The sequence below is a fragment of the Triticum urartu genome, chromosome 7A (genome assembly GCF_056163025.1).
Source record: "Triticum urartu cultivar PI428250 chromosome 7A, HENAU_Tu73, whole genome shotgun sequence".
NCBI lineage: Eukaryota > Viridiplantae > Streptophyta > Magnoliopsida > Poales > Poaceae > Triticum > Triticum urartu.
In genome coordinates, this window is record NC_141879.1 from 634,572,312 (window position 1) to 634,584,050 (window position 11,739).

Genomic DNA, 11,739 nt, shown 5'->3' on the forward strand with positions numbered 1-11,739 from the left:
CCCATCATCGAAGTGGGGGGCCATGGGGGGCGGTCGCAGCCAGCATGAAGGGGCCATAGGAGTCAAGGGCCATGGTGCTGACGCTTTTTTGTTACCGAAGCGTGAGGCGGAGGACGACACCCGACGGCCGTGCTGCAGGTCTTCGAAGCGTCCGCGGCGAAGATGACGCGCCACAACCTCTCGTCCGCACCGCCATGTCCCTGCACCCAGTCCTTCTGCTTCTACCGGCAGAAACCGAAGGGCCGGAGGTCATCAGGTTGTGTTCATGTGCTGCAAGCCTTCCGAAGATTGTCGACGCCGGTGGTGTCCGGCAACAACGGCCCGCTGGAACTCACGTGCCCACACACCATTGTCGCGTTCATGACCGCCGCCATAGTCTACAATTCTGCATGCACCTCCCTCCAGGCACCTTCCTGTGGGCGGCGCTGCCGCCGACGGCACGGACGTCGCCGGGGTTGCCGACCATGATCTTCCGGAGATCGTCGACCACCGTGAAGACCATGTCGGAGGTAGCGGCGATGGAGGCCGCCGTGTCCGCTAGGCACACTCCAGCGGCGATCAGGGCCTCTGCCCTAGCCGGCGTGCGCACATATGCCATCACCGTGTACCCGACGGCCTCGCTAGCTGAGACTCCGCGACACCTCTGATCGGTGAAGCAGGGATTGAAAGGGCCAAACAAGCTTCAGGTTAGGTGACGTGCTGTGTTAGGAATTATTTGAGTCGGTTCAGTATACGTACGAGGTTAGGTCGTATTAGGAAAGGTTTGTAAACCGGCGTTGTACCGGATCGCGTCGTGTTGGACCTGTGCCGTGTTGGACGTGATTTGTATCCCTATATAATGCAATGAAAAGGACCATGAAAAGCAGCTCGTATTGCTGCACCAAATTATCTTCTTTCTTGTTCGTAAGTTTAGGGTTTGCTTAGCTTGAAATTGAGTTCTTCAGATCAGATTTTTGCCCTGTGATCCATCATAGAGGAGAGAGGGTCAAGGTGAAGACGGCTAACTCGAGGTCGATCGCAGCAGCCGCGAGCTTGAAGCGCAAACGGGTTGGATGGGCTACCGCCACTCCACGGCGGACTGAGGAATGGCGATGCTGGGAGTTAACGGCAGGGCAGAACTTTTAGGTTCATATGGCGGTGAAGCGGTGGTTCAGCCGTGCACGATATTTGCCTTCGAGACAGACGTGGGTAGATGGGGAGAAAAGTGCTAAAATTATTACAGCATCATACAACGTGGCGCTAGGTATAACCAACAACACATGGAAGGGAAAAAAGCTGCACCTGCCCACACAAATCCGCGATGGCCGAGACAATTCTGGACATGCAAATGCAACCAACAGGCAGGCGCTGCATACACAAACTGCCAAAAATGCTAGTCAGCAAGATCCATTTGATCTATGTAGTCAAATCAGATACATGCACTCAAGCACAAACTCACAATACAACAAAAAAAATGTCTCAATCCCATGTAAAATCATTGGGCACACCCAAGATCCTACCTAGCCAGATCCCTCACTAAATAAGGTGTCGCCTCCCCACTGGCCCGATTTTTACTGATAGGAAAAGGTCAAGAAAACAAGGAAAAGGAAACCTGGCCAGGTTTAGTATATGTACTAGCTTATCACCGCGCGGCGGCACACCGCGCCCGTCGTTACCATACGGTTATATGGATTATGTTTCTTCTTTGTAATAAGTGTTGTTATTTTAGGATGCCAGATGATCGCATGAAAACTATGGATGTAGGGAAAAAAATGGGAGGATGACACATCTCTAGTAGGGATAATTTATTTTGCCGAACGTGGCGCGGGTCAGTGCCAGATTAGATCGCCTGGTGTAGCCTCCCATTGGATTAGCTCCTATGATGAAGTAGTTAAGAGAAACAAATAGTCGGAATTATATATACATCGTATGTAGTTAATAATTTTTTCTTCTTTCATGCATTTTTTTGCATAAGCAAAGTATTTTTATTTAACATGCGCCTAAAACAAAAACAAAAACAAACTAATGTGACCAAGTACATTGAGCCCATGAAAGGGAACGCCCGTCGCCAAGTTGGCGACGTGTATGGATCATGCAAGGAGGGAAGAGTATGGATCATCGACCATAGCTTAGTCACGGGCGCGCATCACTGGTGTGACCACGTGCATAGTCTGTGCAGGAAGGACGTGCGTGGTCAAGGTGACCACGTACATGGATCATGCGATGAACGACCCATGCACGCAGCTACGCGGAATTAAAGTAATGGAAAAGGCTCCTTCACGTGTAAAGTAACATATTATTAGGCAGGATAAAATATCACAACATGACTAAGATAGTTTATCATGCAGATTTTATTCTCATCTAAATGAGTGTCAGTCACACCCTTTATCATATGGTCCTTCAAATTCAGTGGTGCTCATCATGAACTGCAGAGTGACCAGGATGCTTGTTCAAAATATCTTTTGAAATCAATTAAAATACTATAAATTAAAATGTGAGTAGGATCACTTAGCCATGCTTCATAATTGGAAAAACAGGCGCCATGAAAGTACATGCCACTCAACCAAAGAAAGATAATGGAAAGTTGCCCGAAATGAGCACTAAAGGTATGCCATACACCCCGGGGGATTGTAGTTCAATTGGTCAGAGCACCGCCCTGTCAAGGCGGAAGCTGCGGGTTCGAGCCCCGTCAGTCCCGAACTAGGGTTCAATGAATGAAGAAATTGATATTTCCTTTTTCCATGAAAAAAGGGGCAGGGAGCAAGATCAAATACCCACAGGGCACCCTTACTTCACTTTTTTATTTTGCATCTCTCATTAAAGAGGGAGGGAAGGCATATAGGAATTCTTTTTCACTACTCGTTGTTGAGACAATTGAAAATTGTGTTTACTTGTTCTGGAATCCTTTATCTTTGATTTGTGAAATCCATGGGTTTAGACATTACTTCGGGAATTCCTATTTTTTTCTTTCAAAAGAGTAGCAACATACTATAAATTAAATCAATTAACCATGCATTGCTGAAATAACCATTCCCCAAAGTCTTTCACTCTAATATTTTTCATTCTTCTCCGTTGTTCGTATGCATCCATCACCAACTATCCAAAATAATGTATCACCACACACACAAAAGAACACCTAATGCTGATGCTACTGCTACCGCCTCCTACTTCTAACTAAGATCTACCTAGCGCTAACGATCAATTAAATATAGTGATCCATGGAAACCAGGGGAGACAGTGGATGCTTGGTCGCAGAGAAGAGAGCAATATGCATCTCAATACGTCCACTCGTGCGGGAGATTGACCTTGCAGGCCACGGCGAGTGGCCTGGAATGCGCAGCGGTGGTATTGACATAGTGCTCGCATTCCTGGCTTGCCTGCATCGCGTTGCTCCGTTGGACCAGTGCGTCTGTGAGACAAAAGGAATTCGAAATATGGCTATTCATAACCACAAAGAAAGGTATCATTGACATTGCTAGTGTGTAATGAGAAGGAATTAATTACCATAATCAAGAAGGAAGGCCCCGGGATAGCAAGGACTGAAGGACGGGCACCGAGGTCCTCGACATTGAGATTTAGAGCCTGCACGACGGAATCATGGAGGAGCCTGAGGTCAAGCAGAACCACGGATTTTAACTAAAATTACTTTCGAGGGCAGGCAAAAGAAATGGGGGCCGACAAGGGGACTGGTTTCTTCTTGGGCCAGCTCGGCGCACAGGGTAAACACGTCGGTGCCGGTGCACTCGCGCTGGGCTCCAGGAAGGGTGATGAACACGACGCGCTTCCCGGCCGCAGATGGAGCATGGTGCGACGACTTCTGCAGTGGCGGCCAGGCCGAGGGGTTCAGCCTGAGCGGTGGCCCGACATCGGTGGAGCCATGGCCCTGCACGCGCGTGATCCTCCTCCCACACTTCCTCGTTGCGGCAGCGTTCTCGGCATCGTCCACCTCGTGCTCCCTCGCTCACCGCGTGGGATCATGGTGTAGGCCACCGCCAGCATCACCGCCTGCGCAAAGAACATGGCAAGCAGCATCGCCCTTTCCAAGAGCACCATAGCGATCTAATCCCTCTTGTCCCTCACCCACGTGAAAGAGTGCGAGGCTGCGGCCACGACCGAGGAGCATGGCGTAAGCGGCAAGTGTGTGGTGGCCGCGACGGCCACATGACAACAGAGGCAGCGGCGGGCGATGTGGGTGTAAAGGGACGCCAGCCGGAGAGAGGCCAGAGGCGCAGCTTGTTGATGATGTTCATGGTGCCGCTAAGCTCGCGCCCATTCAGCCTGCCGACAGAATGGCGTCCCGCCGTCCCGTGTTGTTCAACCGTACTCATGATGGACGCCGCGAGCCGGCTCTCTCGTCGACCTCCTGCCCACCCAGATCATCGGCGCATCGCCATCGCATGCCACCGGAGCCCTACGCCCGACGTCATAGGGAGTTGTCACCTCTGTTGATCTGGCATTAAAGCTACGAAGTTTGCGAGCATGGAGAGAAGCGCGCCATGGTCGTGCCTCCGATGGGGTAGACGTAATCCACCAGCAGACACCAGACCTCCTTCATATGTCCACTGCCGCACATGTTGGCTGCCGTCAAGACCGGCGTCGGTGCCGATAGCCGTACAGACACGTCGTGCTGACATCGCACATCCTCGTCCACGTCGCCGTGCTTCTGCAGTCTGCATGCACTCTGGCCGTCGCATCCCACGTAACGCCAGCAACGGTACACACCAGCCAAGCTGCGTTACGACGCCAACAACCCTAGAAAGGAGGTGGCGATGGACGCGACGGCGCAAGATAGAAGAGAAATTGGTAGACAGAAGATGGGGGACAGTGCCCGAGGAGCGGGTGGGAGCCTAACGGCGAGGAGTGTCGGCCTACGGCCAGGCGTGGGCGACGGCGAGGAGATGTAGACGCTACTGGGATTGGAGTGAAGCATGCAGAGACACCAGGTGAGCTCGAGCGACGACCAACCACAACACCATTATGGCTGGAGGAAGAACCAACCATGCAATCAATGCAAACGAAGAGGAAGAAACAAAGCTTACAGAACAACTGAGATACAACAAGAAGAAGTCCTATTTATAACCCACGACAAGATGGGAAAAAGGAAACCAAAACAAACACGAAAGGTATAACAGTGGCGTGTCTAGATTAATCGATGAGCGGCAGCCGTTTAGAAACAGTGGGACGTCTAGATCAAACAATCATCTGAACCAAAATTGCTGAAGACACCCCAAGTGCACACGAGAAAATGCGAATCAGTTAACAAAATTTTCACGAAAGGCCTACAATCATCACATAAATGTACACCGCAACATCCCAATTTAATCCACGTGTCTGCACTTGATAGGCTCTCACGTCGCTATCAAACAAGTGGTGAAACCTGAGAAGGTAAACTTCCCTAGATTTAGAGGCTTGGGTATTTCCTGGTTGTTGCAGTGATTTTGAGTATGCATTTGCAACTCTGACTTTTATTTGATGATGCATATGTGGGCATAAATTATCTATTTTTCTAAACACAACACACACGCATATACTCACGCTTACACTCAACTCTATAAACACATGCACGCACATACTACGCGTATGATCCATCTACTCATCGATCACTGATATGTGCACATAAATGTAGACATGTCTCCCTTATTAAGGCCCCTCTTATTTTTTGTACTACTACCTCCCTCCCGATTTGTTAGGGCTCGTCATATTTTTATCAAACTTTGACCATTTATTTGAGTAACAAAATGTAAAATATATGCTGCAAAAAGTATATTATTGAATTTGTATTCAAAAAAAGTTTCCAACAATATAATAATCTGAAAAAAAAATTGTTTTGTATTTGGAAAAAATGGTTAACATATATAAATAAAGTTCCAGATGTGCACATAAAAGGTACGATCTATATGGAAATAATGTAGACATTTGTTTAAAAAATAAACATTAAAACGTATATTTTAAAAATGCTAATCATGTATTTAAAAAATACGAAACATGTATTAAAACTGTACGGTGTTTATGAAAAAAAATGTCAACATTCGTTGAAGAGAAAAGGAATAAATCAACATATATTTGAAAAGGTGTTCAAAACATGTATTTGAGAAGAAAAAGTAGTACATCGTTACTTGAAAAATGTTCGACGTGTATGAGAAAAATGTTCCACGTACACACTAAAAATCATGTCGACCACCATGGACTACATCGCACAATACGCGCGCGCATCGGTTTCCTAGCCCAACTCGGTTGACCACATCGCATGTATAGGTGATATTTTTATGAATGTTTTGCTATCTTATTTGCATTCTTCTGAGTTCATATGAATTTGTTATGAATTTTTAAAGTTTCGATGAAACAACTGTGGCCAGCTAGAAGGGCATTCTCATGACCTAAAATACTTTTTAGGGGCAAATTTGAGCACATCAAAAAGTTAACGGTAATTCTGAGAGTGGACGCAAATTAGTGGCATAAATATAAATGTCCCATGAAATTTTGTTTTGAGCCAAACATTTGCATAACGTTACTTGCACTAACCGATCAAAGATAGTATGAATTTTTTACAACTATAAGGCACGGCGCAGGCCGTCTGATTGGACCGGACAAACGAGAACCATGCGGGAATGCTGTCGGGCCTTCAGTCGCAGAACGGACCAATTTCACCTTCGGGCTGCGGCCCAGATTGACTCTATATCTATGGTCGCAGAAAAATGGTTTTTGTTTTGGATGAATTTATCTGCTGGGCAGTAAGTTAATATGCCACCAATAGGTTTTGGGGCAAGTTATGAAAATGTTTTTCAGTGTATTTCTTCTATATTATGAAATTGTAAATTATTTATGTACTGTTGAAATGAGAAATATGGGCCAAATTTTTGTTGAAAATTACTTTAAAGATGAGATAATTTAATGTTTTTCCGTGGGTTATGATGGACCTAAGTATGGTACCAGTAATTTTATTTATCTTCAGTGCTTTTTAAGTTGTTTCTGTAATTTTTATATATTTATGCACTGAAAATAAATTTGGTTGTCTGATATTATGCTGAAATAATGTTTGAATTTCCTGAATACAATTGAACCAATTGGAAATTGTATTTAAAAAATTCATGTGGCATTAATGTTAAATGTCATTTCATGGCACATTTTTAATGAAGATCACCTTTTAGCATCATTTTAATGCCAAAATTCATCTTGTAAAATAATACATTATTCACCATTATTACTCACTCGCTAAATTTTCCAAAAGTTATTATTTGGAAAAATTATTTTAGTGTGGTGTTTATGTTGATGCCATACTTGTGGAGTTGTGGTCTTTTTTTAATGATGTGATCATTATCAACGAGCACATGCCACCTTAAGGAAATCTTGATTTCCGCATGGTTTGGTTTTCCACACCGCACTATTCAGCACAACAATGTTTGGCCAACATGCCTAACGGGCAAAAATAATGTTTTATGATTGCGCATTTTATCTTATTTAATGCACTATAGAATAAGTATAATGTCCTAAAGTGGTGTTGACAAAATTATGGTTTATTCTCTAAACTAGCTCGCTCCAGAATAAGTATAATAGAGCATGACTCGCTCTATTACTCAAATAAACTAACTACAGTTGGTAATTTCTTTCTTGAGTGATTAGAGATAAGTTTATGAGGCGAATATTCTTTCCCTGGTTACAATGTCATCGAAAAGAGAACTGACCTCGACACAAGAAGCTGGTCTATAAAAGTTACCGTCTCAAATGTAAGCAGTCCAACACTGAACAAACACTTAATGAAGAGATCCCATGAGAAAAACGGTGCGGCAAGGCGGGCAACTGCTTCTAGTAAGTACACTATCCTTCAAGGCAAATGTGCGAAATTTCAACCGAACTTTAGTCAATCTTTTGAACATGGAACACAAACGACGAAATCCACATGGCTTTTACAACCCCTGCGACCTTTCTGTGTTCCATCCAAACTCAAACATGTAAGAGAAAAACAAGAAGCAATCAAAAGATCCGCAATTTCTTACCAAAAGTTGTTATACAACTATTGCAGCAGATAAAAAATCTCTTAATTTTATTAAACAAAAGTCAGCTGATGTACAAAGCATGCAAACAATGTAATCTGCAGAAACTAGTATTCTTGTAGTGTTATATGGGATCAAACCTGAATTTTGTTCACATTTTATTCAGAGGATTTGCGACATGTGCTAAACCAAATATACTCCAGGCGCGCAGCAAAATGCAGCAAGTCGCCTGCATTTTCATTTTCTTAGTAAACATAGGTGCATTAGCATCGCCATATTCAGAATTATACTGTAGGTGCCAATGAAAATGACTGAAACTTATAGGCAGAGTGTCCGGGCGCGGTGCATCAGCATCGCCAGGTTCAGAATTCAACCTTTGGTAAAACACAAATTCATTTCCTGCTGATGGACTGAAACTTTCAGCGGAGTAACGAAACTCAAGTGCTCAACTCACTGCAAGAACCACCACATTTGTGTCCCTGTCAACACCAGATTCTTCATCTAAGAGAAATGCAGTAGCAACGGTTAAATAGTGCCCATTGTCAACACACTACAGACTAATGTCGCCATACCACTGATCAAACAGTTTCTGAATATTAGAACCGTGATGCCAACGCAAATAGGTTTCTTATATACTGCCTGAAGAACAAACCAAAGTTTAGCTAGCAGAAACACATTAAATGTTGGGTTTTCCTGAACCCATATCTCAACGGAAGGAACTGGGTTCTAATGTCATCGTATCCGAGGCGGCGACGCTTTTGAAGGCGACTTCTAGCTAGGGGCCCTGTCTCTGGCATCTCTCTACTCTGCATCGACATCCGCATACCGCAGCGCCGCGTGGGCTGAATTAGCAGAAAAATAGTTAAGCAGTTAGGCATGAGGTTTCAAAGGTACTGCGACAAGTTTAAATAAGAAGATCAAAAGGAAAGCTGAAGTACAAAACCTCAAAACAATGTAATGTGTTGTGGAACAGAACCTGAATTTTGCCCAGGCGTTACGGTTACAGTAGGCTAAAAAACAGAAATGATCTTCTCTATGAAGCTGAACTAGGCAGGCCGAACTAATTTGGGTTTTCAACTTCAGAAAGTTTTCCACTAGCGGCTTATGGTATTAAATTGGAGAACTGAATCATCTGAATCAAAGCACAATAGTTGCCATATCAAGGTTCAGTGTGGCATCAGACAACCTTCAGTTGACTTATGAAATGATTTTCACCCCAACAGACAACTGGCTTCAGACAACCTTCAGACAAGCATAATGTGGTGCCTGTTGAGCACCTACTGACTTGATTCAGCAACTTTTACTGATGTCTAGTATAATCCTACAGCAGTAGATTCCTAACTAAAACAGCAGCAAAGGTTTTTCAGACTGTTTTCCAAGCACGGGCAGATGAGCGCTCAACTTAAATGAAACCCCCAAAAAAACATCCGGACAAGATCAAGACTAGTGCAAATAAGAGTTTCTTGCCAAAGGAGAAGAGCGGGAAGGGGCTCTCACTGGGCGTTTCGGTGATGGCGATGGCGACGTGGAGGCTCTGGCGGCTGTTGGGCAGGTCGACGACGAGCGGGAAAAGCCGGGCATCACGTGTGGGGAGGCACATGACGATGTCGTCGGCGCCCAAGTTTGCAAGGAGGCCCACGCCCAGGCCCAGCCGCCCGGCCAGCTCCTCCCTCAGGCGGAACACGGATCTCCCCCTGAACACGATCGTGCCGCTAGCGAGGAGGTCCCCGTGGTAGCTCCTCCACGCGTATGTGATCACCCGCGACGGCACCATGGCGGCGGGGAAGGGAAGCTGCAATACGAATTTGAGATCAGGAAGCCAAAGAAGACGCAAATCGGCAAGAACAGAGCCAAGAATTTGCGATCTCTGCGGCTGAAATTAAGTCGGGGAGAATCAATCAAGAAGCGGGCATGGTGATGGCGGGCTCACTCACCCCGGTCGGAGGTGGAAGGGGAGGCATGGCCTCCCTGGCGGGGACGTGCTCCACGGCCCAGTGCATCATAGTGCTGACTCGGTGGATGTCGCTGATGTAGTCGACGCTGGCGCCGTCGTTCCAGGGGAGGTACCTCCCGTTGGCGCGGAGGAAGCGGCCGTTGAAGTGCTGGAGCAGGACCTCGTCCCCGGAGTCGGACAGGACGGCCAGCCAAACGAGTGCGGTCCCATCCGTGTGGTTGTAGTTGCGCTGCTCGACGCGGAGCCCGCGGTGGTCGAGCGGCGCCGGCGCGGCCGTGGAGGCGAGGTAGCGGCCGTAGGCGGCGCTGTGGAGGTGCAGGTAATGCGCGTCGTCACCCTCGACCAGATGAACCGCCCAGGCCACGTTCCTCGAATCCCGGCAGTGGTCGAGGGAGACGCCGTGGCCGTCCTCGTCGGCGTGCAGGTACGCGCCGCGCACGGGGCTGCGCAGCCGCACGTGGTGGCCATGGTGGAACTGATCCATCGGTTGCCGGCCGGTGCCGCTGGGGAGCAGAGGCGCGCGGTGGAGAGGGAGACCGAGCAGGGAAGGCGAGGTGGGGATGGTGACGGTGGGTTCTTGGTTTCTTGGCGCTCCGGCGAGTCGGCGACGGGGAGAGGATGAGAAGCGAAAGCTGTTGGTCGAGACGGTTATGTTCGGGCGCCAAGGCCGAGTATTTCAAGAAGCCGTCAGCAGGTGGGTTTGCGGGCTTTTGGGCCTAGGAATTCCATCCAGCGGCCCGCATGCCAAGATCAACTTCCAACAAGAGTGTCGCCCATCATGAATCGATGGCCACGCGGCTCTGTCTCGAACACCCCTAATAAAACAAAAAAGGCTCTGTCTCGAACAGAAAAAACCCTGTGTTTTTTCTACAGATGAAATATTTTTAGATTCTTTTTGAAAAAATTCATGAAGTTGAAAAAGATCACGAATTTTTAGAAAAAAAGTTCATGAATTTTAGAAAGTTCACCAATTTCGCCTCCAGGCTACGGCCTGGTTTGACTCTATATCTATGGTAGTAGAAAATGGTTTTCCTTTTGGGTGAATTTATTTGTTGGGCCAGTTAAGTTAATATATAACACTGATAGGTTTTGGGCCGAGTTATGAAAATGTTTTTAGTGTATTTTATGTTATATTATGAAAATGTAAATTATTTATGCACTATTCAAATGAGAAATATGAGCCCAAATTTATGTTGAAAGTTACTTTAATGATGAGAGAATTTTGTAATGTTTTTCCGTGGGTTATAATGGGCCTAATTATGGTATCAGTCATTTTATTTATCTTTAGTGCTTTCTAAATTGTTTCAGTTTTTTCTGTGTTTATGCATTGAAAATAAATCTAGTTGTCTGATAGTATTATGCTAAAATCATGTTTGATTTTTTGAGTACGGTCGAACCAATTGGAAAATGTATTAAAAATTCAAGTGGCATTAATGTTAAATGTCATTTCATGGCAATTTTTTTTAATGATGATCACCTTTTAGCATCATTTTAATGTCAAAATTCATCTTGTAAAATGATATATATTCACCATTATTACTCACTCTCTAAATTTTCCAAAAAAATATGATTTGGAAAATTTAGTTTAGTGTGGTGTTTATGTTGATGCCATCCTTGTGGTATTTTTTTAATGATGTGATCATTATCAACGAGCACATGTCACCTTAAGGAAATGTTGATTTTCGTTTGGTTTGGTTTTCCACACCGCACCAGGGATGGCAATGGGTACCCATTCCCCGGGTACCCTGCGGGTAAAAACCCTATTAGGGTAACGGTATGGGACATAAATTTACCCATGGGTACTTAAATGGGAAA

The 11,739-nt window shown here is 45.7% G+C and overlaps 1 protein-coding gene across 1 annotated transcript; it reads right to left on the reverse strand.

The window, feature by feature from the left end:
* Window positions 1-8,771: 8,771 nt before the first annotated feature.
* LOC147960892 (uncharacterized) lies at window positions 8,772-10,408 on the reverse strand. Its single transcript, XM_087535740.1, has 3 exons — window positions 9,905-10,408; window positions 9,468-9,762; window positions 8,772-8,812 (listed from the first exon to the last, which is right to left on the reverse strand). Exons 1-3 carry the CDS (start codon window positions 10,406-10,408, stop codon window positions 8,772-8,774), a joined length of 840 nt encoding a protein of 279 aa, XP_087391866.1.
* Between the last annotated feature and the right edge of the window lie 1,331 nt (window positions 10,409-11,739).

Excerpts from the sequence above, each read along its gene's own strand:
- LOC147960892 (XM_087535740.1), bottom strand. The coding sequence starts at position 10,408 with ATGGATCAGTTCCACCATGGCCACCACGTGCGGCTGCGCAGCCCCGTG. Across the intron at positions 9,763-9,904 it reads CCCTTCCACCTCCGACCGGG|CTTCCCTTCCCCGCCGCCAT; the intron begins GTGAGTGAGCCC and ends TTCGTATTGCAG. Across the intron at positions 8,813-9,467 it reads CGCCATCACCGAAACGCCCA|CCCACGCGGCGCTGCGGTAT; the intron begins GTGAGAGCCCCT and ends CTGCTAATTCAG.